General features: G+C 37.4%; 1 protein-coding gene across 11 annotated transcripts in view; it reads right to left on the bottom strand.

Moving 5' to 3' along the window:
* R3HDM1 (R3H domain containing 1) overlaps window positions 1-19,724 on the bottom strand; it is a 108,244-nt gene extending 88,520 nt beyond the window's left edge. For 9 of the 11 annotated variants that reach the window (XM_082629846.1, XM_082629849.1, XM_082629851.1 and 6 more), the window contains exons 1-4: window positions 19,635-19,724; window positions 17,982-18,192; window positions 914-955; window positions 358-447 (exon numbers count right to left, since the gene is read on the bottom strand). In XM_082629846.1, coding sequence (XP_082485972.1) covers window positions 358-447; window positions 914-955; window positions 17,982-18,152 — 303 coding nt within the window. In that variant the 5' untranslated portion in view covers window positions 18,153-18,192; window positions 19,635-19,724. The remainder of the gene's footprint in view (window positions 1-357; window positions 448-913; window positions 956-17,981; window positions 18,193-19,634) is intronic. The other 2 variants (XM_082629853.1, XM_082629848.1) reach the window with 1 other exon arrangement.
* Window positions 19,725-27,298: the final 7,574 nt, after the last annotated feature.

Below are 27,298 nucleotides of genomic sequence, written 5' to 3'. Positions count from 1 at the left end.
GACAAATTTCTAAAAGCCAGAATCAAATTTGGGCAAATTCAAGGGTAAATTTCATCACAATCACATTAACTGGAAGTACTACTTTAATATAACTTTTCCATAACAACTTATAATCCCTTAAAGCCATATTCTCAGTTAATTATATGATCTCTAAGTTTTTCCAGTGAGAAATCATTGCACTAAGCCTTGGACTTGGTAGTTTCACTTAGTAAAAACATATATAACACATGCACATCCAAATTTTATTTAACATTGTGAAAAAATTTTCTCCAGGAAGCAGGTTTTTTCCATATCTTTAAATAATTAATTTTCTTTTCTTTTTTCTTTTTTGCTTATTGTTTTTGTTTTTTTTTTTACCTGGTTCTCCTGTGATATCTCTGCTGTAGGGGGTGGTGGAGATTCTTCACACACTGCAAGGCTCCGAACTAGCTTTAACTTTGAGCTTGACTAAAGAAAAGTATTTAAAATTAACACTACATTCCGTAAATCTAGGGCATATCTAAAAGCCCCCTAGAGCTTCTTAAGTTTCTTTATAATAGTTTCTGCCATGTACAGACATAGCTGAAATGTGCAAGTTAAATGTATCATTAAATACCATTAAAACCTTTTGTTATGAGGGAAAACAATAACTGCAGTTTTGAAAATAATAGCAATAGCAAGAATGGGAATAACTCCAATCTCAAAACCCAAAGAATGATGAGAAAGCCATTTTCTCTACAGATGAAGAACCATTAAAGATATAAAAGCAGTGCACAAAAGCGACTAGGCAAGACAAAAACCCAAAATAAAACAAAATAAGCTTTCTGCCCCAAAGAAAATATGACAAAACTAAACTGAATGCAGTGCTCTATGAAAACAAAGATTCATCAAGCATGAAGGCCCTTGGCATGCCAGCACAAAATATTTACTATACCTTAGACCTTTTTCCTGTCTGTCCAAATGACTGCAGTGGCCGCTGAATACACAAGAAAGATTTGTATTAAATTTCATACTGAAACAGAAAGATTGCTTCTTAGTTCATAATCCTAAACCACAGAGAAACTAACTGCACAAAGAATGGAAAATGAGGAAATCAAAGTTGGTTTCAAGTAAAGAAGTATTGATTCCTCCCAAAAGCACACTTGCAGAAGATTCTCTAAAATCCTTCTGTGGGTTGGCATGTTCTTTAAGTGAGCAAATAGCCACAATTTCTGTGTTAATTGAGCTAAACTGAATTTATAAGATAACTTCTTAGACAGTAGCAAAATAAAATACACTTCTTTGGTATTCTATAACATATTACACTTTAGCCAAGGTTAGGGGAAAAAAAAAACCCCACAAAAGTCCAGAGGAATTTTAAGTGGCTGTGCTCAGCAAAGTTCCAAACTTACTAAGGAGAATGTTTCAAATGCCCATTGAGTCAGAGTACAACCACCTCTCTACTGAGCCTTTTCAGCACTGTACTTCATAGTACACCCCCAGTTTACTAGCACGGAATCCTACTTGCCTAATCTAGGGTAAGGCAATGAAGCAGAAATGAAGAAAAGTGGGCAAGGTTCTAATATGTATGTTCAGCTTGACCACCAGATCATCAATCACGCAAATTGGGAACCCACTGGGGTGAGTAGCTCTAGTCTGTGATACCAGGCTTTGGCTTGGGAAAGCAGCTGAAGTCCCTGTGAACCGAAGCCAGATAGGTTTTCTTTCCTTCCACCTCCTTCTAATCTACTTGTTTAACACCAACCCCAAACAGTACCAGGTCCAGGTATCTATCATTTATACTCAACACTAGGGAGCCAGTTTGGTATCAAACATAAAACAAAGTCCTTAATACCTAGATTAGTATGCTTCACATATGAAAAAAAGTACCATTTCATTCTAACATCCGAAAAAGCCTTCCTTGTAGACCAACAGAAATGAGAATCTACAGTAACAGGGTGTTGTCTCCCATTTTGAGGCCAAAGTCCTTGAGATAAGAAGCACTATATTCTTGGGAATTTTTACCCTGGATTATCCAACATTAGAAATCAGCAGTAACAACAACAAAATGAAAATAGAAAAAAAAAAAAAGAAAAATGATCTTCTGTTTCTTACAGAGAAGAAAATGGTACAGATGCATGCACAAATGCACATGGCATTACTGCCTAAGAGAGCTTTTACATGTTGGTTCTGTCTTCTCTATTTACTCACTTCTTTAATTTATTCAAGAGGATTTCTGTTACTCGCAACTAAAAATAGAATTAAAAGAAGTTATGTTACATAGAGTAAGGGTTTACAGGAAAAAAAAATCGGAGAAAAATCAATAGATGAATACGAGCAAAATGCACATGACTAAATGAGTTCTAAGGCAGCAGAAAAGAATTTACGATTTACTCCAGTCCTCTGCTTTAATCCCTTATAATTCTACATAACAAGGGCACAGCACTTTCTCTTAAAAGTTTTTTTAAAAATAAGAGAGATGATTAACTGACAAGTAAAAGCTGCATTCACATGTAGGACTGGATTTAAGTTTCTGGCTTTGCTTCTTACAAATAGGTGACCCTGGTCAAGTTATTTCAGTTTACTTTTACCGGTATAAAAGTTAATATTGTGTGTATTAGTTCTCAAGGTTCTTGAAAAGGTTCAGTGAAAGGGTAGATTTTAAAAAAAGTCGGGGCAGGGGGGGATTTGGGGAGGCTGTATATTGTCCTTACTGTAATGTTTTAGAATTTTCAATGACTTACACATGCATTAACCGTCTCAGTTTTAATTCATAAGAAAACTTTGATGAAGGAAGATTAAAAAAAGAAAAATCAAAGAAGGGTAAAATTATCTCAGTGTAACTTAATATGTTCTAAGTTCCTGCTGTAAGCCAGACTCTGTGCCAGGCACTAGGCCTATAAAGATGAATAAGACACAATTGCTGGTCTCAAGAGCCTTATAGTCCAGTATCAGAGTTACTAAATAGTCAAACAGAACCCAAGATCTTTAGAATCTTAGTCCTGTGTATTTTATATCACACATCTATAAAAAATCTTGTTGTGAGTCAAATACTACTTGTGAGAGAGAGAATTCTAAAGATGGCCTCTTAACAGGCCCCTCCTCTGGTAATTTAATCGAACTCCAATCTAAAGAATGTTGTGAAGGGATTCTGCAGATGTAATTAAAGTCCCAAATCAGTTGATCTTAACATACAGATAATTCAGCTGTGATAAAGGGATCAATCAAGTGAGCCCTTTAAAAGCTGAGAGCATTCTTCTGTTGGCAGTGGGGCGGCAGATTAGATTCAAAGGGTGAGAAGGACCTGACACTGCACAGCTGGCTTTGAAGATGGAGGGGACAGATGAAGAGGCCTACAGGCAGCCTCCGGGGGCACAGAGTGGCCCCTGGCCGACAGTCAGCCAGGAAACATGGACCTCAGACCTCCAGCTGCAAAAGGCTGAGGTGCCGTTGTTGTCGGAATGAGCGTAAAGACAAATTCTTCCCCAGAGTTTTCAGATAGGGGCCCAGCCTGGCCAACCCCTTGGATTTCAGCCTTGAGAAACCCTAAACAGAACTCAGCTGAGCTCAACTAACTTCTAATCTACATAACTGTGAGCTGATAACTGGGCATTGTTTTAAGCCTCTAAGTTTGTGGTAATATGCAACGCACCAACAGAAAACTAATACACTGCTACATAAGTAAACTATAAACTGTCAAAGTGGCATTATTCAACAAAAACCACTTATTATTTCATTTCAAATAGCAAAGAACTGAAATTACATAATAAATACCAGAAAATCTACCATATACACATGCACACACAACAACAAAGCAGAAAATACAAGTTTGGCATTAAATAAGAATAAGTTATTTTTAAAATGAATTTAATTATTTAAAGCATGCCTTTCATTTTTCTAGCCCCATTTTTTTTCTTTATTTTTTTGACCCTGGATTAGGCAGGTTACGTATATTTAGATTAAGCAGGTTACATATATTTAGATTTTAGCCTAGCCCAAGCCAAGTCTCCTTCTCAATTTTTTTTTATTGTGGAAAAATACACAGGAAATTTACCATCTTAACCAGTTTTAAGTGTGCAGTTCAGTAGTATTAAATACATTCATAATGTTGTGTCACCATCAGCACAATCCACAGCCGTAACTCATAAAACTGAAACTCTGTACCCATTAAACATAACTCCCCATCTCCTCTCATTCCAAGCTCTGGCAACTACCATGCTACTACTGTCTGTCTCTATGATTTTTTTAAGAAGATGTTGGGGGTAGGAGTTTATTAATTGATTTATTTAATTTTGCTGTGTTGGGTCTTCGTTTCTGTGCAAGGGCTTTCTCTAGTTGTGGCAAGCGGGGGCCACTCTTCATCGCAGTGCGCAGGCTTCTCGTTTCGGAGCACAGGCTCCAGATGCGCAGACTCAGTAGTTGTGGCTCATGGGCCTAGTTGCTCTGTGGCATGTGGGATCCTTCCAGACCAGGGCTCAAACCCATGTCCTGTGCATTAGCAGGCAGATTCTCAACCACTGCGCCACCAGGGAAGCCCTCAGCATTGACTCTTGGAAATACCACATTCTCTCTCTGGAAAAAGTGAACTGTTCCAGTAACTTTCTTCCCGCTGTCTGCGAGGACAAGATCAGCATGTCACTGCTCTGGGATGTATGTTTCTGTTGTATATATCACAGGGGGCCTGTGATCCTGGAAGATGCCAAGGGGCACTAATCATTTGATTAGAGTAGCTTCCACAGCTTAACAGCTGTTTTCAGTGTTGTTCAAAGTTCTGCCCATAGACCTGTCAATGGGCAACACCTGGGAGCTTGCTGAGATGCAGAATCTTGGCAGTCTCACCCCACACCTTCTTCAATCTCTTTTGTGGTTTTAGTCTTCATCCTTTGCCTCCTTAAAGGTGTTGACTTTAAATGGGTCTGGCATCTCTGGCTCTGTGGCCCCTTCCCTCTTGGGTGTGCAGTTTATAGCAGGCATCCCTGGGCAATGGGGTGTCTTGGAGGTGGGGCTGGGACTGAGAAAGCTCCCTTGGCTGGCCCCTTTGGTGTCCTAACTAAGAAATCATCGCCAAAACCAAAGTCATAAAGCTTTCCCTCAATGTTTTCTTCTAAGAGTTTTAGAGTTTTATAGCTCTTAGGTCTTTGATCCGTTTTGTGTTAATTTTTGTTTATGGTCTTAGGTAAGAGTCCAACTTCATTCAGTCTAGCACCATTTTTGAAAAGACTGTCCTTTCTCCATGGACTTGGCACCCTTGTCAAAAATCGTTTGATCATATATGCAAGGACTTATTCCTGGGCTCTCTATTCCACTGGCCTATGTGTCTGTCTTTATGCCAGCACCACACTGTTTTGATTACTGTAGCTTTGCAGTAAGTTTTGAAGTCATGAAGTGTGACTATTACAGTTTTGTTCTTTTTCAAGACTGTTTTGACTATTCCGGGTCCTCTGAGGTTCCATATGAATTTCAGGATGGGGTTTTCTAGTTCTGCAAAAATGACATTTGGGTTTTGATAGGATAATTACATTGAATTTGTAGATCACTTTGGGTAGTACTGACATTTTAACAATATTAAGTTTTCCAATCCATGAACATAAATGTGTTTTAATTTAGTTATGTCATCTGTAATTTCTTTCAGCAATGCTTTGTACTTTTCATAGTACAAGACTTTCACCTCCTTGATTAAGTTAATTTCTAAGTATTTTATTTTTTAATGCTATTGTAGATGAAATTGCTTTTGTAATTTCCTTTTCAGATTGTTCATTGTTAGTGTATAGAAATGCAACTGATTTTTGTGCACTGACTTTGTGTCCTGCTACTTTACCTGAATTCATTTATTAGTTCTAACAGGTTTTTTTTTGGTTCTGTTTTTGAACATGTGTGGAATCTTTAAGGTTTTTTTTTTTTAACTTTTTTACATTAGAGGGTAGTTGATTAACAATGTTGTGTTAGTTTCAGGTGTTAGGGTTTTATACATATAAGATCATGTCATTTTCAGAGATAATTTTACTTCTTCCTTTCCAATTTGGATGGCTTTTATTTTTTTTTCTTGTATAATTGCTCGTTAGAATTTCCAGTACCATGTTAAATAGAAGTGGTAAAAGTGGGCATCCTTACCTTGTTCTTAATCTTAGAGGAAAAGCTTTCAGTGTTTCACCATTGAGCATGAAGCTCAATGTGGGTTCTTCATATATGGATTTTATTGTGTTGATGTAGTTTCCTTCTATTTCTAGTTTTATGAATGTAAAAACAAAAAATCTTAATAGGTTGTTGTGTTCAATTATGATGATCAGGTTACCTCCCCCCCCGCCCCCCGCCTTCATTCAGTTAATATGGTATACTGCATTGGTTGATTTTCATTTGCTGAACCATCCTTGGAACCCACTTGGTCATGGTGTGTAATTCTTTTAATATGCTGCTGAATTCAGTTGGCTAGTATTTTGTTGAAGATTTTTGCATCAATGTTTATAAGTGATAGTGGTCTGTAGTTTTGTCTTGCAGTGTCTTTGTCTGGCTTTGGTATCAGGGTAATGCTGGACACATAGAAAAATAAGTTACAAAGTATTCCCTGCTCTTTAATTTTTTGGTAAAAGTTTGGGAACTATTGGTGTTAGTTCTTCTTCAAATACCTGGTAGAATTCCTCAGATCTAGGGCTCTTCTCTGTCAGGAGATTTTGATTTTTTGATTCAATCTCCTTATTAGTTATATGTCATTTCAGATTTTCTGTTCTTTGTGATTTAGTCTTGGTAGGTTTTGTGTTTCTAGGAATTTGGCTATTTCATTAGATTATCCAATATGTTGGTGTGCAATTGTTCAGAGTACCGTCTTTTAATCCTTTTTATTTTATAGAATAATAGTAATATCCATACTTTCATTTTTATTTTTGTTTTTGCGGTACACGGGCCTCTCACTGCTGTGGCCTCTCCCGTTGCGGAGCACAGGCTCCGGATGCGCAGGCTCAGCGGCCATGGCCCACGGGCCCAGCCGCACTGCAGCATGTGGGATCTTCCCGGACCGGGGCACGAACCCGTGTACCCTGCATCGGCAGGTGGACTCTCAACCACTGCGCCACCAGGGAAGCCCCATACTTTCATTTTTTATTTTAGTAATTTGAGGGTTTTTTTCTGGGTTCTTTTTTTTTTTCTCTGGTTCTCTCTTTTTTTCTGGGTTCATCTAGCTAAAGGCTTGTCAATTTTGTTGACCTTTCTGAAGAACCAACTTTTGGTTTCATTAATTTATCTCTATAGTTTTCTTTTCACTTTTAACAGAATTTCATTCATCATCACAGTAAAAATTTAGCAGCTCCTTTAGCAGACTTTTACTACTTCAGAAAGATCCTAATTAAATTAGAATTTATAAGGCTTAGGGCTAAAGACGCCAATTTATAGTTTACATTGTTTGATACTACAGTATAGGACAGGAATTAGGCCAATAAATGGGTTCAGAATATGAAACATCCCTAATATAATTTCAGTTTGAAACTGGTATGAATACACTGTCAGAGCTACTAGCTCCTTGCTGAGAGAAAAACTGAGGTTCAATAATAAATGGTTAAGGTGTAACATTACAATAAACACAGACTGCTTTTTAACATACAGCCCTGTAGATCAACTTCGAGGGCAAAGAAAAACAAACATAACTGATGATTTCAGTACTTTGGTCTTTTGTTTACAATAAAAAAACTTTAAACAAATTTAAAATTTATTTCAGCATATGGATCTGGAAGGATCCTCAAAACATTACCCATGTCTTAATTGCTATCCCAAACCAGAGACCTTTACAATTAATAACAAAAGAAGCAAAAATCTAAATCCATGTAGTCAACTTAATATTAAGGAATAATCTATAGGTTTTGTTTTCTAACGTTTCTTTGCTTATCATAATGGCTCTCTCTCTCTCTCTTTTTTTGTTTTTTGGCTGCAACATGCAGCATGTGGGATCTTAGTTCCCCAACCAGGGATCAAACTCATGCCACCTGCAGTGGAAGCGTGAAGTCCTATCCATTGGACTGCTAGGGAATTCCCCATAATGTCTCTTTTGGTCTAATATTTTCAGTAATCTTCCTTGCTATCTTTGTACTGCTAGGACGAGTTTAGATCTGTTTAAAGTTTATTATGAAAGAAAATAAAGGGAAGAAAAACAAAAGCACTGAAATCATGAACTATGAGATTTACATATTGCTAAGAAAGAACAGAATAATCTTTATGGGTTGTACTGTGTGTTTTCATAAAACGAACTACCAATTAATATCACTCAATTAAGAGTAAATCTAACTTATTTCAAAAAGAGGATTTTTTATTTGTAGTTATTATGAACAAACTTAATGATAATAGTTGACACCTTTCAACTAAGGCTTTTTTTTTTTGCGGTACGTGGGCCTCTCACTGCTGTGGCCTCTCCCGTTGCGGAGTACAGGCTCTGGACGCGCAGGCTCAGCGGCCATGGCTCACGGGCCCAGCCGCTCCCCGGCACGTGGGATCTTCCCAGACCAGGGTACGAACCCGTGTTCCCTGTATCGGTGGGTGGACTCTCAACCACTGCGCCACCAGGGAAGCCCAAAGCTCTTAATATACTTTGAAGACCTTACTAATTCTCACTACTTTTCAAGATAATGGTAATTATAGTTTTTAAATAATTTTTTTTCATGTGGACCATTTTTAAAGTCTTTATTGAATTTGTTATAATATTGCTTCTGTTTTATGTTTTGGTTTTTTTGGCCGCGAGGCATGTGGGATCTTAGCTCCTCAACCAGGGATCGAACCCCCACCCCTTGCATTGGAAGGCGAAGTGTTAATGGCTGCTGGACCGCCAGGGAAGTCCCTAATGGTAATTATTGAGAGAAGATAATGAATTGAAGTGTAAATGTCAGCTAAAGGTCAAGAATAGTAAGAACAAAAGAGGCTAGGCTGATATTTTCCACCGGAATAACAGAAAACAACAAAGTTTTCTGAGTTGACAGAGTGGACTTTTAAAAAACATCAATAAACTGACAAATCACCCCCAATAACTAATTTGTTTATACCATTTAATGCTCTGGGCAAAAAGGCACCGGATTAAAAACCCAAAGGCTGTGGAATCTAAAACTGATACAAATGAACTTATTTAGAAACAGACTCACAGACTTAGAAAACAAACTTATGGTTACCAAAAGGGAAAAGTGGGGGGGAGGGATAAATTAGGAGGTTGGGATTAACATATACACACTACTATATATAAAAGAGATAAACAACAAGGATCTACTGCACAGCACACGGAACTATACTCAATACTCGGCAATAGCCTATATGGGAAAAGAATATGAAAAAGAATAGATATCCGTATATGTATAACTAAATCACTTTGCTGTACACCTGAAACTAAACACAACATTATAAATCAACTATACTCCAACAACAACAAAAAAATCCAAAGGCACAGGATTAAACATCTAAGGTAAAGTGCCTGGAGAAAGTCAAGGACTCTGATTTATAGTTACCCCGTATATTAAATGAAGATAAAGGATCTTACCATCCACCATCCTAACGATGATATATGTGAAAGTTATTGGAGGAAGTAAAAATATTATGTAAAAGCATTCTACATCTGCAAGATGTGGGGAACATCTTCTTTATACATGTCATAATAAAGCACTGTGAAAAGCAAATGTGCTAGCTATCATGTGTATATATGACCCAGGTTCAATAGAAAGAGCACCAAATCCTAGAAATAGTTAGAAAAGTAAAATGTACTACAGGAAGTCAATTTTAAGTTTTAAAAGTTGAACTCATTAAATACTTCTAAAAGACAAAAGTACAGTATACAGATAGGGAACTTAATACAAAGAAAAAGTACTGTATTGAAAATTTGGGGAGCTTATGTCAAGAAATAAATTTTACTTTTTTTTTAATTACTAAAGAAAAAAAATCTTATGTTGCATGGCTATAAAGGGATCAATCTGAGGAACTATATAGTTGTGCTATTGCTAATAAATAATTAGTAACGATTATGATGATTATTATACATATCATATTATTAACAGCATCTACCATCTGTTGGGCTTTTACTATGTAGCAGGTATATTACATACAGCCTTTTATCTTTGAGGAAAAAATAGTTAAGATTTGTATGACTTTACATGGACATAATCTTACTGAACCCTTTAAACAGAAACTTCTTTACACATTTCCTCAATTAAGGAATTTGATGCCCATTAACCTCACTGTTGGAGAAGCGTGGTCTCCCCCCTGAGCTTTTCTGGTAACCTTATTAGACTGTCATTGCTTTCCTGTCCCTTACTTGCCCTATCCTCCCCTTTTTAAAGAAATACATTGGAACTAACTTGGGGAATACAAGATGTAAAAGTCTCATCTTAATTATCACAGGGCTTGCTATAGAAGCTGAGAATATACTAAACACCTACTTCAACTGATTCTGTGTGTAGAAAATTCACTCATATATATCAGAAGCTGTTCATGCACTCTGGCACATGAGGCCTACTTGTTAACAAAAATCAGTTCTATTATTTCCTCCATAACAAGGGTTACCAACACAATTTGGACTCGCCATCCTACTGTTCAGTAGTTTGTGGGAAGAGGGATCAACGTTTGAACTGCTCTGAGATACGTTTTGGATTGTATTTATAGGTACACGTATACAGATGAACATCCCTAGACAAAGCACTTGTCAAGTACGAAGATACAATTGTAAAACCATGGGAAAGTTGAGTTTGAACCTTAGAGCATAAGATTCCTAATTTTACATTTCAAATAAATGGCAGAAATAAACACAAGTAATTTACCCTAAATTTAATGTGAAAAATCTATCTCTGAGAAATATCAAACCACAAAGACCACATGATTAAGTTATACAAAGGAAACCAAAGCAAACACTCCCCCCCGCCATTTACCCCATGTTAAAGATTAGTGGGAGTCTAACAAAATTAAGATTTTTCTGGATTTAGAAACCTGACATCTCACTACCCCAGCCTTCCAAATATTTAATAATCATACGAAGTCCAACATATCACTCAAGATTTGCAAGAGGAATAGTGTGTGTGTGGCAACAGAAGAATTACTAAGCAAAAACCCTTTGTACAATTATTTGGGACCATATCAACAATTCAGAACAACTCCAAAGCAATTATGTGGGAAAGTGAACTTCTTGACATTAATGCACACATACTGCTTGAATTAGTTCTAAAGCATTCTTAAGAAATTCTTAAGAAAGTAATCCTAAAACTTCTCTAAAAGATTATAGTTTCAAATAAAACTGAATAAAAATCACAATTAACATTTCTGAAGAATAGAGAGTCACAGAAGCGAAATTATTTATAGAAGAAACGGTCAAGGAGCTCTATGAGATAATATCTGCTTGGAACCATTCAAGGTGATGCCTAATGTCTGCTGGCCTCTCTCCAGCTTGATGAAATTATTATTATTATTGTTATTATTATTATTTTGGTTTATGTAACTTTATCGAAGAAAAATAAATCAATTACTAGCAGAGCTATTAGTTTATCACTTATCCATTGACAACTTGCATCATTTACTCAGTGTTATATGAAACAGTGTATTGGAAGATAGATTAACTAATAGCTCCAAGTCTCCTAACAATGCAAATGAAAATTACAAAATGTGTGAGACCCTATTTTGTAATACAAAGAGTGTCTGACTTCCAATTTCCATTCTCTGTAGAACAAGAGCAGGTCATTCCTTTATTGACATGCATAAAACACATCACATTTTCCATTCTGCTGATGCTATCAATTCAATACCAATTCTCCAGCCACATCAGTTATGAGCATAAAGTATATCATGTAACCTCAAATCTCTAACAGTGGAAGGTTTAAACAAGAATGGATGCTGCTAGAATAATGCTGCTTCCTTTGATGTGACAACTCAGCTGCCACCTTCCTCCCCCTCAGATGATTCTCCAGCACATTAGAGCAGTGAGGAATGGTTTTAGTCTCATAAGAAAGTCAGAGTGAAAACACTGGCCACATAATACACATGCTCCATTAAAAAAAAAAAAAACAACTTCTGAATCTTGGGTAACTATTCTCTTGTAACTACTTTACAGTTTCTAAAAGCAGTTATTGTCCAAAGCTGGAAGAACATTAAGTATTCTCAGATGAGCATGTGAATGAATGGAGGGAGGCAAACAAAAAATAAAATGAAAAAAGATGAGGTCTGATAGGGGAGCAGCCAGATAAGAAAATCAAAAAAGGAACCGTGGGCTTCCCTGGTGGCGCAGTGGTTGAGAGTCTGCCTGCCGATGCAGGGGACGCGGGTTCGTGCCCCGGTCTGGGAAGATCCCACATGCCGTGGAGTGGCTGGGCCCGTGAGCCATGGCCGCTGAGCCTGCGCGTCCGGAGCCTGTGCTCCGCAACGGGAGGGTCCGCAACAGTGAGAGGCCCGCGTACCACAAAAAAAAAAAAAAAAAAAAAAGGAACCGTAATTTAAAGTTTATTCCAGTTGTAATGAAGGTTATTCTGACTTTAAGGTAGCATCACATGGCATACTTCTGAGTCCATTCCCGAGATAGCCTGCTGTACTTATCTCTGTCTGTTTTATAGATCCATGCAATCTCTGGCACTAGGGGGTCATGGGGTTTGGATCACATAGCAGTGAACAAATGGATAAAAGAACACTTTATGTAAATGTTATCCTTAACAAATAGTAGAAAATCATAAGATTTCTTTACAGTTTTATACTATGACATCCCTTCATTTAAAAATGAGTTTTCCTAAATAAAATATTATGGGGATGGTCAGGAAATTAAGACTTGGAAATGGATGAAATGTATGCTTCCTTAGGAAAACATTTCCATTTCCCTAAGTCACTTTAAATATTACTATGCTGAAGGAAGACAACAAACAAAAATTATATTCACGGTAGCTGACTTTCAGAATGATAGAGAGGAAAGCAGAGAATATACTGACTAATTCAAAATTCTTAATAGGGAACCTACATTAATTGGCACATACATCTAAAATTTGAGTAAAAATAATAGTTGCTATTTAAAATTAAACCTTCAGGCAGTATCTTAGAGGTACCAAAAGAAGATGAAATGCCTAGTAGTATTTTTTTAAAAAGGCATTTCATAATAGGTAACTCCCTATTAAGTTAAGAGGTAACTCTATATTAACCGGATTATTTTTTAAACAAGACACTCTATTCCCTGTTGATTCTTAAAACAGCTGACTTTATTTTACATTATGTGAAAACAGAATGACAATTTTTTTTCTAGTTTTATATACTTCATTCCTAATTTCCATTACTTAAATCTCTTCTCTGTATATTATTCCAACTGTAAGCCCCTTGCCAGACACCTTGCACAGAGGCATCTTGGACTTCAAAATCTCCAAGCAGAGTAAATAAACCCACATACAGTAAATTCTTAATAAACAATTGAGTGAACAACGAATATAGCATTCAGTGGATTAACATAAAACAAATTCTCATGTTCTCCTTGTTCCTCCCCCAGTCGTTATAGTCACCATACTACACGGAACGTGATGTCAGAGACCAGGTCCATTTTTCCTTGCTACACTATGTCCTTGCCATGGAATAGGTTTTCAGGAAGTGTTTGGGGAATGCATGAAATTCTCCTGTAGTATAAACAACTGGGCCATGACTCAAGAATGGTCGTCAAAACGTTTTTGTGCTTATTGCCAAGGGCAACACAACAGACATGGTAGGAAATGCAATACAGGCATACCTCATTTTACTGCACTTGGCAGATACTGTGTTTTTACAAACTGAAGGTCTGTGGCAACCCTGCAAGTCTATCAGCACCATTTTTCCGACAGCATTTGCTCACTTTGTCACGTTTTGGTAATTCTCACAATATTTCAAACTCTGTCATTATTATTTTATTTGTCATGGCGACCTGTGATCAGTGACCTTTGATGTTACTACTGTAATTGTCTTGGGGTGCATCAAACCACATCCATGTAAGACGGCAAGCTTAACCAATAAATGTGTGTGTGTCCTCACTGCTCCGCCAACCGACCAGCCATTCCCGTCTCTCTCCCTCTCCTCAGGCCTCCCTGTTCCCTGAGATACAATAACATTGAAATCAGGCCAGTTAATAATCCTATATGGCATTTAAGTGTTCAAGTGAAAGGCAGAGTCTCATGTCTCTCAGTTTAATTCAAAAGCTAGAAATAATTAAGTTTAGTGAGGAAGGCATATTGAAAGCTGAGACAGACAAAGCTAGGGCTGCTGTGCCAAGCAATCAGCCAAGTTGTGAGCACAAGAGAAAAGTTCTTGGGGGAAAGTGCTACTCCAGTGAACACACCAACGACAGGAAAGTGAAACTGCCTTACTGCTGATACGGAGAGTTGTAGTGGTCTGGAGAGAAAATCCAAGCAGCCACAACATTCCCTTAAGCCAAAGCCTAATTCAGAGCAAAGCTCTGACTCTCGGCAATTCTGTGAAGGTTGAGAGAGGTGAGGAAGCTGTGGAAGATTAAAGCCAGCAGAGGTTGGTTCGTGAGATTGAAGAAAAGAAGCCATCTCCGTAACATAAAAGTGCAAGGTGAAACAGCAAGTGTGATGTAGAAGCTGCAGCAAGTTATCCAGAAGATCTAATAGTCTTCTACTGAAAAAACAGACCATCTAGGACTTACATAGCTAGAGAGGAGAAATCAATGCCTGGCTTCAAAGTTTCAAAGGACAGGCTGATTCTCTTGTTAGGGGCTAATGCAGCTGGTGACTTTAAGTTGAAGCCAGTGCTCATTTACCATCCTGAAAATCCTAGGGCCCTTCAGAATTATACTAAACCTACTCTGCCTGTGCTCTATCAGTGGAACAACAAAGCCTAGATGATAGCACGTCTATTTACAACATGGTTAACTGAATATTTTAAGCCCACTGTTGAGACCTACTGCACAGAAAAAAAGATTCCTTTCAAAATACTCATACTACCACTCACTGACAATGCACCTGGTCACCCAAGAGCTCTGATGGAGATGTACAAGTACAACATGTTGTTTTCATGCCTGCTAACACAACATCCATTCTGCAGCCCATGGATCAATGAGTAATTTCAACTTTCAAGTCTTATTACTTAAGAAATACATTTTGTAAGGCTATAGCTGCCACAGACAGTGATTCTTCTGATGGATCTGCGCAAAGTAAATTGAAACCCTCTGGAAAGATTCACCATTCTAGGTGCCATTCAGAACACCTGTGATTCATGAGAAGAGGTCAAAATATTAACAGTAATAGCAGTTTGGAAGAATTTGATTCTAACCCTCCTGGATGACTTTGAGGGGTTCAAGACTTCAGTGGAGGAAGTAACTGCAGATGCAGTGGAAATAGCAAAGGAACTAGAATTAGAAGTGGAGCCTGAAGATGTGACTGAACTGCTGCAATCTTATGATAAAACTTTTAACAGACGAGGAGTTACTTCCTGTGGATGAGCAAGGAGAGTGGTTTCTTGAGATGGCATCTACTCCTGGTGAAGATGCTGTGAAAATTATTGAAATGACAACAAAGGATTCAGAATATTGTATAAACTTGGATGATGAAGCAGCAGCTGGGTCTGAGAGGATTTGATTCCAATTTTGAAAGAAGTTCTACTGTCGGTAAAATGTTACCAAACATCATTGCATGCTACAGAGAAATGGTTCGTGAAAGGAGTGTAAATTGATGCAGCAAATTTCATTGTCTTATTTTAAGAAATGGCCACAGTGACCCCAACCTTTAGCAACCACCACCCTGATTAGTCAGCAGCCATCAATATCAAGGCAAGATGCTCCACCAGCAAGAAGATTATGCTTTCCTAAAGGCTCAGATGATGGTTAGCATTTTTTTAGCAATAAAGTATTTTTAATTAAGGTCTGAACCTTAATTAAAAGTTCACTAAGAATTAATACATAATACTATTGCATCCTTAACAGACTACAGTAGAGCATAAACATAACTTTTATATATGCTGGGAAACCAAAAAATTTGTGTGACTTGCTTTATTGCGATATTTGCTTTACTGCAGTGGTCTGGGAACAAACCTGCAGTAAGTTCAACGTATGCTATAATCCAAATTAATCGTTTGTTGATAAACGTGACCTGGAAGAGTGAACATTAGGTGTAGAAAAGAAACTAGAAGGAAATCGTTTACTATTTCAATCACAAATGCAGTAGAATTTAAGCATTTTCTCTGATCCAATCAGGATACTGGCGTTCTGCCATCACTGAGTGTACTGACTGCAGGCATGACAATTTTTTGCAAGTGCTATTACTAAAAATGACTAGAAAAATTATGTTATTCCTCCAAATTACTTAGATAATTACCACCTTACTATATTGAATCAGTAGGGCCTAAATGCTTTTTTACTGTTGTATGAGTTGCTATCATTTTCTAACACATTTCAGGCATATAATGAAGAATAAAGTTTTTGACTGAATGAAGAAATGAAATAACCTTTAAAAGAACCTTCTTAAATTATTCTACAAAAATAAGGTATAAGTTTTGGCATGTAGCCCTCAAGGTCTTTAGGATGTAGAAAGAATGACAGAATATTTTCTCCAAAAATAGAATTCTTTATTCAGAGGGTTAAACTAAAACAGAAATGTTTGGCTTCCCTGGTGGCACAGTGGTTGAGAGTCCGCCTGCCAGTGCGGGGCACACAGGTTCGAGCCCTGGGCCGGGAGGATCCCACATGCCGCAGAGCAACTAAGCCCGTGCGCCACAACTACTGAACCTGCACTCTAGAACCTACGAGCCACAACTACTGAAGCCTGCACGCCTGGAGCCCGTGCTTCGCAGCAGGAGAAGTCACCACAATGAGAAGCCTGCACACCAAAGAGAGGAGTGGTCCCCGTTCACCGCAACTAGAGAAAAGCCCGCGCACAGCAACGAGGACCCAATGCAGCCAAAAATAAATAAATTTATTTAAAAAAATAAAACAGAAATGTGAGAGATAGCATTTTAAGACAACATTTTATGGTAGATTAAAGGTCTTTCCTACTGAGAGGCATGGTCTTATGCCTTCTCCCTTGAATCCGGACAGGCTTTATTGACATGTGTCATCAAAAGACAACAGTGGAAGTGACATTCTGAGACTTCTGAGCCTAGGTCAAAAGAAAGCTTGCAGCTTTGCTTGGCTATTAGAACATTCTTTCTGGAACTCTTGAGTTGCCCACAATGAGTCTGACTACCTGGGCCTACTGTGCTGGAGGGACCACAGGTAGGTGCTCCCAGTTCCAGCTGAACCTACATTCCAGCCATTCCCACCAAGGGGCCAGATATGTGAGTGAAACAGTTGTGGACCTTCCAGGTCAGCCCACCTGCCATTTAAATATCAGCGAGGGATCTCTTTTGATGCCTTGTATGAGAGAAGATTCACTCAGCCAAGCCCTTGTTCCAAACCCTGACTCATAAATCATGAGATATTAAAAAACAAAATGTTGTTTTAAAATTGTGAGCTCTTTGTTTTATGATCATCTGTTGTATAGCAATAGATAACAGGAACACTGAGAAGTGAACACTGTACTACTTGAAACAATTTTTATCTATCTTGAATCTGTGGACCAACTCATCAATTTCTATCCATGCCTAGAATTAAAAGCCTTCTGAGTGGTTAGTTCTAAGTCATCATACATGTGTAGCATCAAAAGCCTCAAGTGACCTTTTTTTCCCCACCAACCTCTTTTCTCAGTCATAGTTGATCAATTGCTTCCTCTAGGGTTGTTTTTGCCAATAGAACTCCTGCAGTTTCAATCTCTCTTAATTCTAATCTCCTCTAATCCTAGGTTATTTTCGACTCTCACAACACGGATAGGTGCAGAATGGAATGAAAAAGTATAAAGCCACTAAAAAAACATATTGGCCACATACAAATAAAAAGAAATATATTACACGATACAAGCAAATCAAAGAGCTAGACTCAACAAGCTAATCCAGATGACTCCAAAAACAGCTGGTAGGCATGTCACAAAAGGTCAACTTACCCTTTTACAATTCTGAAAGTGAGTTTTGTATGAAAAGTATAATTATATATAGAATATTTAATATTTGTAGCTAGAGGAAAAAATCCTGTTTACCTGCAAATCAATATTGTTGTCAATGCAACGTTCATTCTTCTCTGCCAAAATCTTCCCATAGTTTTCGGATTTGATAAGATTTTCAACTCCGGTTGTATCTTTCACTTCTGCCTCCAAATCCTTCATTGTTTCAGTTTCATTTTTTACAGTAACAGTATCAGACATCCTCATTAGCAAAGGTTATTTTAGAATTCTACAGGGAACTTGAAGCCTTAGCAAGCAAGAAAAAAATTTTAATTCAGTTTGAAACATTTCTTACATTGAGTTAGTGCACAACATTGACTAAGTGCCTTCTATGTTCCAAGAATAATGTCAAATATACACGGATAGAAGCAAAATTCCTGCTTCTAAGGAACTGTAAAATACAGTTTAGTGGCAGACATATTCAAATTTAAAAAATCATATAACAATGAGATAAGGGCTATAATAAGGGTATGAGGTGATTTTGATGCACACACCACTTGTGAAAATTCCCAAGAAACATTAAGGAATAAGCCCTATTGAGATGTAAGGTAATGGTTGGAGAATTATAAATGCATATTTAGATGACATCAGAAATCTTTTTCTCTGAAGGGATATTATGAGTATTACCCTGTGAAAAAAAGTTTTCCTGTCATAGCTTTCATCTAAATTTCTGAAATTTCTAATTTGTTACATTAACCTGTAATTCCAAAAGGAAATAACTTAAAAAATAGACAGTAACATCCTATACAAAACACAGTTGTGAATCTTCACTAATAACTGTTCAGCGTTATGAATCAAGCATTGAAAACTCTCCTGACTCATGTGATTCAGGGCCAAACAACACATATGGGTTCTACAGATCAAATATATAAGATGCCAATATATTTCATATCTTTAGTGAGTTTAAGACAACAATGGGGACTTTACACTGAATATCAAATAGGAATGTATCAGATAAAGCTGTCATTTTAGGACATGTGAGAAATGTGAACCTGAACAGCAGAACTTGATGTAAACCCCACTTGGTTTTTTCTAGCCTTATTGAGATATAATTCATATATAACAATGTGTAAGCCTAAGGAGTACAACGTGATGATTTGATACACTTATACACTGTGAAATGATTAACACAATCCATCACACCACGTAATTTAATTTTTGTGTGTGTGGTGAGGACAAAGACAACTTATTTCAAAATGCATCAAAAAAGTGTAGATGAACTGATGGAGAGGTAGAGGGACGGATACAGATGGACAGATGCAGGTTAAAGCAAGTATGATAAAATGTTAATGATAGAATGCAGGGGTGGTTAAATGGCTGTTCACTGTAAAATTCTTTCAACTTCTCCGTATTTCTGAAAATTTCTTAATAAAATCTAGAGGGGGGTGAAAAAACCAGTAGAACTTGTCCTTCCTATATAGAAAATTCAAGAGTTCTTTTCCTGAAACAATGTTTTGCAACTAAGTATCTAAACAGATTTCAGGAATCCATAAATACATCTGAAAACCTTAAAAAAAAAAAAAAGTCTTCCTTAATTATATCCACACCAAAGTTAAGTGGTTCATTCTCAAAACAGTAAGGTTACTAAGGCGGGAGGGGGTACTTAAAGTACTCTGGCTCCTTGCTTTTTGTATATAAGATTTTGAAAGAAAAAGTGAGATGTTTTTCTCAAGTGACAAGACAGGTTACCTGATGTGTTCTATGGATTTGGGATTGTGGTGTCCCACAAAAATAAAATAAAATAATCCAAGGTTCTTTCTCACAGTTGTCAGCCAGGATGTCAATTGTCTTGACCAATTTGGAATCTGGCAGGAGGAGTCCCATGTCCTTGTCACCACTGTAGATTCCTGGACTGAAATGGACTGTCTTGAATCAAATATATCATACCTTTCAGTGGCCTAAAATTAAAACAAAAGAAAACATTATAACAAAATAGCCGAGGGCAATGAAACACTACATGGTAAATTGGAAATTAAAAATATTACTGTTGGTGACTTTATTATTTTCTTGTCCTAAACAAGAGCCAGAACACTTAATTACAACCAATTCTGACATGCATTGGTTTTGTGAGCCTGGGTGAACCATGAGGCCACCTAGAGAGTTTTGCAGTAAAAGCACAAGGAAGAAGAAAGCAAGGGAATGTATTAAGAACCAAGTATGTGATCTGTGTTGTAAGGGAGATATAATTTTCATTTTAAAAGGTTTTCCCAAGATCAGAACCAGGAACACTTGCCTCCAAGAACTATGATTTTTAGAGTTTTCTTCCAGAGCTACAACTCTTAAGACAGTAATTCTGAAAAATAATCATATTCCAGGTTTTTAAAAGTCCAGAAGAACAAAAGCTATGATAAGCCATTTAACATTTTCAAAGAAACACACATTGCCTATAAAAGGTGGAGTGACTATTTATAAAGACATCTGAAAGACTAATGCCAAAATTCTCTCAGTGTCATCTGTTTTGAAAGTTAGTTTCATTTAAAACTTTTCTGGTGCAAGTGATGACATCACAGCAAAATAAAACACTCTCTTCCATCTTCCTTTGACAATTTTGTTGTCAATAAACAGAACAGCACAATTTTAAGGTGAAACAACTGAGCATAATGAGGTCTAAGTACCAAGAGATACAATACTAATACTGCCGAGCATGCATCATAGAAGAATTCACATCTTATACTAACTCTTCAAAAAACAATTTTGAAATGGAATTATTTAGAACCCTGATACAGAAACACATTAGTTTTCACATCTCAATGTCACTCTGACTACAGGATAACAGAAAAGGAGGTATCATAAACAAATGTCAAAACTGTTTTTAACTGACATTGTCATCTCAATATGACCAAGATTCTGGGCCACTAAATCAAATGGCTAGGCTTAAAAAAAAAAATCCACCCAAAACAAACCAAAAAATACTTAAATATAATTTTTCTCATTAAAAAAATTTTCTCTCATAAAATGGTAGACACAAGATGGCAGCACTCACTAAGCAGCCACATTCTTTGTGTTCCTGCAGACTTCGGGATTTAATCATGAATCCTTTAAAATCGAAATTCTAAAGAAGCATGGTTGTAATCCATTTAAGAAATGAATAAGGCATCACTAAGGTAATAGCTGCAAGGAGTAATGAGGAAGAGGCACAATGTGAAAAGGTGAATGCGAGGATCAGAAGATCCTCTGAGGACCTGTGCAACCTTGGGGACCACCGAGTCCAATCATATAATTTACCATGCAAGTTATTAGCACCCAGGAGTATAATAAAATGACTTGTCCAAAGTCATACAACCAATCTGTAAGAACAATACTTGCTAATAAGCCACACCACTTGACAACAGATTAATGAATGCTGCTGAACCAAATGGCCAGTTATTGCCTGAGAAGGAGACAACTGGTATAATAGAAAGATCAAATGCATTAGCCTTAGACCTGAGTTTAAATCCCAGCGCTGCCAGTTACGACCTCGGTAAACTGCTTAATCTCTGAGTCACAATTTTCTAAACTGTAAAGTGGGGAAAAGATACTTAGCTGATAAACTATTAGAAGAACTGAATGGTTTAAATGTAAAGCACTCACCACAGCCTCTCTTACACAGTGGGCGCTGCAAAAATGTTAGCTTCCTTCCATGGCTAGAACCGCCCTAGGGCAACAACTGTCTGAGGCTTAGTCCGCTGTGTCCTGGCTACACCCTGCATGACGGGAGACTGACAGCAGGCCCACCACGGGTGCGCAGGGGTTTTGCACACCTCAGGCCTCCTCGTGCATGTACCCTACAAAGCTCAGCAGAGGAGAAGGACGAGCGTTTGTGTGGACACGCGTAAGTTACGGGAGGGAGTGCAACGGCCTCAAGGGGCTCTCACTAGCGCCTTCTCATTTAACATCCAAAATTCACATAAGCTTTGCATTCTTCTCATGAATACTAATGTCTTTGTCTTAAATACAAATGTTTTCCTCTCTAAATCTTCAAGCAAAAGATGTATTCCAGCTTTCTGGTATTCGCTAAAACAAAATCCCTTTTATCTTGGCACAAAGCCTACACTTTTGGGGTTACCTAAGGCTATGTGGACATGTAGGCGTCAAGTACATAAAGGCACAGACACATCATATGACATCTCTGCCACAACACTTAGGAGTGAATTAAATGCATCCTAATGTAATAAATAGTTATACAGTAAGTCAAAGTGATTAAGGAACTTAAATGCATCTGGTAGGTTTCTACAATAGAAAGACAACTTGAGAAAAACAAAGTTGGCATTTATTAAGTGCATACATCTGAGTACCTACAGTTACTGATATTTAAAAACTTAGTTTCTCAGACTCTGTTTCAACCTAAAAGAGATGGATATATGTGCTCAAAATTCATACTCAACTTTGAAAAAACATTCTTCCATTCGGTAACATGTTACTTATTAGGGACATACCAAAGATTTGATTACATACAACTTCTATGCTACCAGGTAGCCAACAAAAGAGAAATGCCACATGTATGTATGTAGACATAATAAAATCTTCAGAACCTTAGGCACAAAAAGGTTGGCACCCCCTCAGCACCATAAGCAAAAGGGAATTAAAGGGAAAACTAAAGATTATAACCTCAAAAAAGTAAAACTATAAAAGTACAGGAAATATAGGAAATATTTTATAATTACTGGGTGAAAGAGTCCTTCCCAAACATGATGTAAAAATCTAGAAGCTATCAACGAAAAATATTAAAACTTACAATGACGTTTTAATATATTTCTGTACAAAAATATGAGATTAAAAGGCAAATGATGTAATAAAAAATATTTCCAACACAAAAGTGCCAAAATCTGTAAAGTAAACAAGGTCTTAAAATCGGAGAGAAAAGGAGCGAGAAATGGGAACTGCAATTTACAAAAGAAATACAAATAACTACCACCCAAACTACTCATAAATAGCTCACCATGTGCAGGTACTGTTCTAATACCTTTCATAATTAATTCATTTAAAGCTCACAATAATTCTAGAAAGTAGGTTCTATTAATATCCCTGTCTTAACAGATTAGGAAACTAAAGCATGGAGAAATTGATTTGTCCAAGTTCAAATAAGTCACATAGCTGGTGAGGGTGGGATATGAAGCAGGATATGAACTGGGGCAAACAGGTGCTCCACTGTAAGCTCTTGCCCACAGTGCTGTATCATCATTCAGGTGTACCAAGAAGAGGAGCAAATCTGGGCTTATAGAGCATCTTTATTTCAAAAATACGTAGAACGTGTGGTAACGGTAACGTGTTCAAGACAGAAAGTAGTAAACTTATCCTTTTCACATAGATAGGAGCTATGTACTACTGACTTCTAATCCATCGTCAGTCAGGCTAATCACTACTGAGTTATCAGAACTGTCAGGTAATCATTCACTTTCTCTTATTCTATCTCTTGTGATCTTAAGTATTAAACTATGTTAAACTTGGCCGGCAATAAGGATTCAATTTGTGGCGAAGGAACAACATGAAGCCTAGGAGCTTACAAACGATAACTATGCATAGTTAAGTGCCTTCCTCCAGGTAACAAAGCAGGGCAGAATTAGGATCAACATTTGGAAAGTATATGCAGTCCATGAATGAATAGTTTCTCTAGTGAAAATGTCAGATACAATTTTCGGTAATAAAAATGAAACACTGATACTGCTAATTCAAAGGATCACCTTATTCTGCCTATGGCCTAATATTTGGTTCTACAGCACAAAAGAATTGAAGAATTAAGCAATCAAAAATAATATTCTAATATTATTAGAATAAATATTCTAATTTCACAAAATGAAAACCAGTTTATTCTAGATAAAACATTAAAAAAATTATTTAAGGGAATTCCCGGGCAGTCTAGTGTTCAGGACTCTGCACTTCCAGTGCCAGGGGCCTGGGTTTGATCCCTGGTAAGGGAACTAAGATCCCACAAGCTTCATGGCACACACACACACACACAAAAGTTAAATTTTGCGGGGAGAGGAAAGAAATGTGGCCCTACAGGTTAAAAAAAAAAAAAAAAAAAAAAAAAAGAGTTCTCTTCACATGAATATTGGGGTGGGAGGAAGAGTCACTTCACTGAAGTTACCTGAATAGAATTTGGCAAAGCACACAGCATTGTTCTTCCCTTATTCAATGTCATTTCATTAGACGGACACAATGCTGTATTTCTTCCCTTAGAGAAAAAATGTAATCAGGCGGGTGCATTTATAAAATAAACCAAACACACAAAACCAACACACAGCTTCTCCTAAGGTTATAAATTGACACAACCAATTGGCTAATGGCCTCTAAGGAGAAATGCAAAAACCCCCCCACTGTTTATGCTCTACTTAGAAACAGTGGAAATTCACATTCGCAGAGTCAATCACTTGTCAGTTACTTGAACAATACAAGCAGCAACATTTCAAAATGCTAAATGTCTATGTGATTTATAAACAGTTGCTGTCATCCAATAAAAGTTTACTAAGTAACCTGAGAAAGTAGTACAGCTGCAATAAGTATTAGCTTAAAATGACCAAAAGAGAAAAGAACTACCTTGACCTGAAAGAGTTTGTTAAACCCAAATGAGGTTAATAATGACACTTATCAACAAATACATAAAATAATTTTAAGAGGATATTTAAAAAGAGAAGAAAACGCTTGCTAAGTTTAAAGACTGGGAGGGAATAATTTATTAGTGGAGTCCTACCATATTATGAGACAAATTACTTTTATGGAAAAAAGTTACATGGCGATGTAAGGTGTTACACAAATTCACTGCATTCTGAGTAGAAAAATGGAGAAGGAAAAAGAAGCCCATTTAATGGAAACAGAGTGTATGAACTGAGGTTGAGGACAAAAAAATGTGATGATAGCTAGAGTTGGCAGTGCATGGTGAATGGAAACTCTCAAACACTGTGAGTTCACATTAGTAAACAATCTGTGATAACGAAGTTTAAATTCCTCCTGTTCTGTGCCCAACAGATCCACTTCTGGATCTACACAGTGAAGAGACTCATACACGTACATGAGCAGACGTACAAAAATATTCACTGAATTGTTTTATCTTAAGGATGGGAAAAACCAAATGTCTACCAATAGGGAAACTGATTAAAATAAAAAGCTTAACAACTATGGTATACTCATATTGCACGACACGCTAAAACGATTAAAATGAATGAACTAAAGCTGTATCAAAACAAGTCCCCAAAAGAATGTTAGACTGTTTAGTGAAAAAGCAGAATGATCTCTATAATACAGTGCAACTTAGGTAAAAATTTAAAAACCACACAATCATGAATGGGAAGGATACACACCTATTTCATGTTAGTAATTAATTCTCTCTGGAGAAAGAATGGGTTTCTGGTGAGATAGTAAAGGGGTTTTAATCATGTCTTTATTATTTTATTTCTTAAAGAAAAAATCTGTAGCAAACACAACAAAAGGTTAACATTTGTTAATTCTGAATAGTACGTACTGAATGTTTGTTATAATTAAGTACTGAATTTTTTTTTTTTTGGTCCTGACATGTTTTTCATTAAAAATGCTCTAACAGGGGCCTCCCTGGTGGCGCAGTGGTTGAGAGTCCGCCTGCCGATGCAGGGGATACGGGTTCGTGCCCCGGTCTGGGAGGATCCCATATGCCGCGGAGCGGCTGGGCCCGTGAGCCATGGCCGCTGAGCCTGCGCGTCCGGAGCCTGTGCTCCGCAACGGGAGAGGCCACAACAGTGAGAGGCCCGCGTACGGAAAAAAAAAAAAAAAAAAAAAAAAAAAATGCTCTAACAACAGGAGAATAACATCAAAGGGTGGATGTATTTGAAGTTGAGAAATTTGGTATTGATCTCATAAAGGACAGAAAGCCTGAATAATAGAGGAGCATATTTTAAGAGAAGCCATGGAGAATTATTTTAGCTACAACATAGATGGACTCTGTTCTAGCAGGTAAAATGTTATGAGAATTGTGATGGAAAGTGACTACAGAGTTTAGACAAAGAATTAAAAGGTGAAGGCTGAAAAGGGAAAAGGAGATTTCATTCATTCATTCTGATCGTTTGGTTGGTTGCTCTAAGTGCTGAGGATGTAACAGTGAGCCCAGGATCCCCAGTACTCACGGTGTTTACATTCTACTGCAGAAACAAAATAAACAAGACAATTACTGATTGTGATATGTGTGTTAAAACCAATATTTAACAACAAACTCTTAAATAGCTACTTATTATTGATGAAGCACTATTCCCAATGCTTTAACTGTATTATTGATATTTCATTTAATCCTTATAACTACCCTTCAGGTAGCTGCTCTTACTATCTTCATTTTACAAATGAGGAAGCTGAGGCATAGAAAAATCAAGCAGCTTGCCCAAGGTTGCATGACTATTGAGTGGCAGAGTTAGGATTTGAATTCAGGTAGTCTGGCTCCAGAGCCCCTGCTATTAGCCACTACCTATATATACTGCCTCTAGAAACGAAGAGGTTGATTTAACAGAAAGTAATTAACTGGGGGAAGCCAACTAGATACAGGGGTGGTCAGGGGAAAGTTTAGGGATGCGACAGAATAGTTATGACAGGATACAGTAAAGGTGTAGGTGTGCGTGCTACCCACTAACAGGAAACATAGGAGGGGAAAAAGAGGATTTGGTGCAGAACAATAATTTCAGTTTTGTATACAGTAAATGTAAGGTACCTTCAGGACATTCAGGTGGAGAAATCTAACCGGGAGTTGGATGATCAGGTGCTAAGGACAGAAGGCAGGGCTGATGCTATTTACTGGGTAGAATCTCTGTATAGATGGAAGCTTTGAATTATCAACCTAGATGAAGTTGTTGAGAAACCACTGAGTAAGAAAATTAGTGGCCTTGGGATAGAATCCCTGGGGAATACCAAACCTTTAGGAGATAAGCAGGAAGGTGGAGGAACAGAAGGAGTCTACTGGATTTGGTAACAAGGTTAGCAGGAGATGCAAAGTTAGGGGAAGGCTGTCAGGATAGAAAGCGTGTAGCAAAGAGAAGAGGCCACTAGAGAAAGGATGGAGAGAGGCTGGAGGCTTAAAAGGCAAAAAGGGTGAGACTGAGAAGGAAAATCTGAAGTGGAAAGAAATGAAGAATTGGGGTCACAACCACAAATGAAGAGATAAGCCTTACAAGTATTCACTGTCCTCAGAAACTGAACGGAATGTGACAGGAAACTGAGGGAATTCATATCTAATATAAACACTTTCTTTTACCTAGAACATTAATTTGCTAAAATTGAGGAAGCTGGGACAGCCGTGGAGTTTTGGAGGAATGATGGGTGAGGATAAATACTGGAGTGAGTCCGTAGGGGGCGGGGCTCATTACCACTGACTCCAATATCCAGAACAGTTTAGGAACAGTCCTTCCAGGGGGAAGTCTGTA

Source organism: Mesoplodon mirus (assembly GCF_964341445.2).
Source record: "Mesoplodon mirus genome assembly, chromosome: 8".
Classification (NCBI taxonomy): Eukaryota; Metazoa; Chordata; class Mammalia; order Artiodactyla; family Ziphiidae; genus Mesoplodon; species Mesoplodon mirus.
Note: the sequence above shows the minus strand (reverse complement) of the source record. Positions and strands in the feature narration are given on the sequence as shown.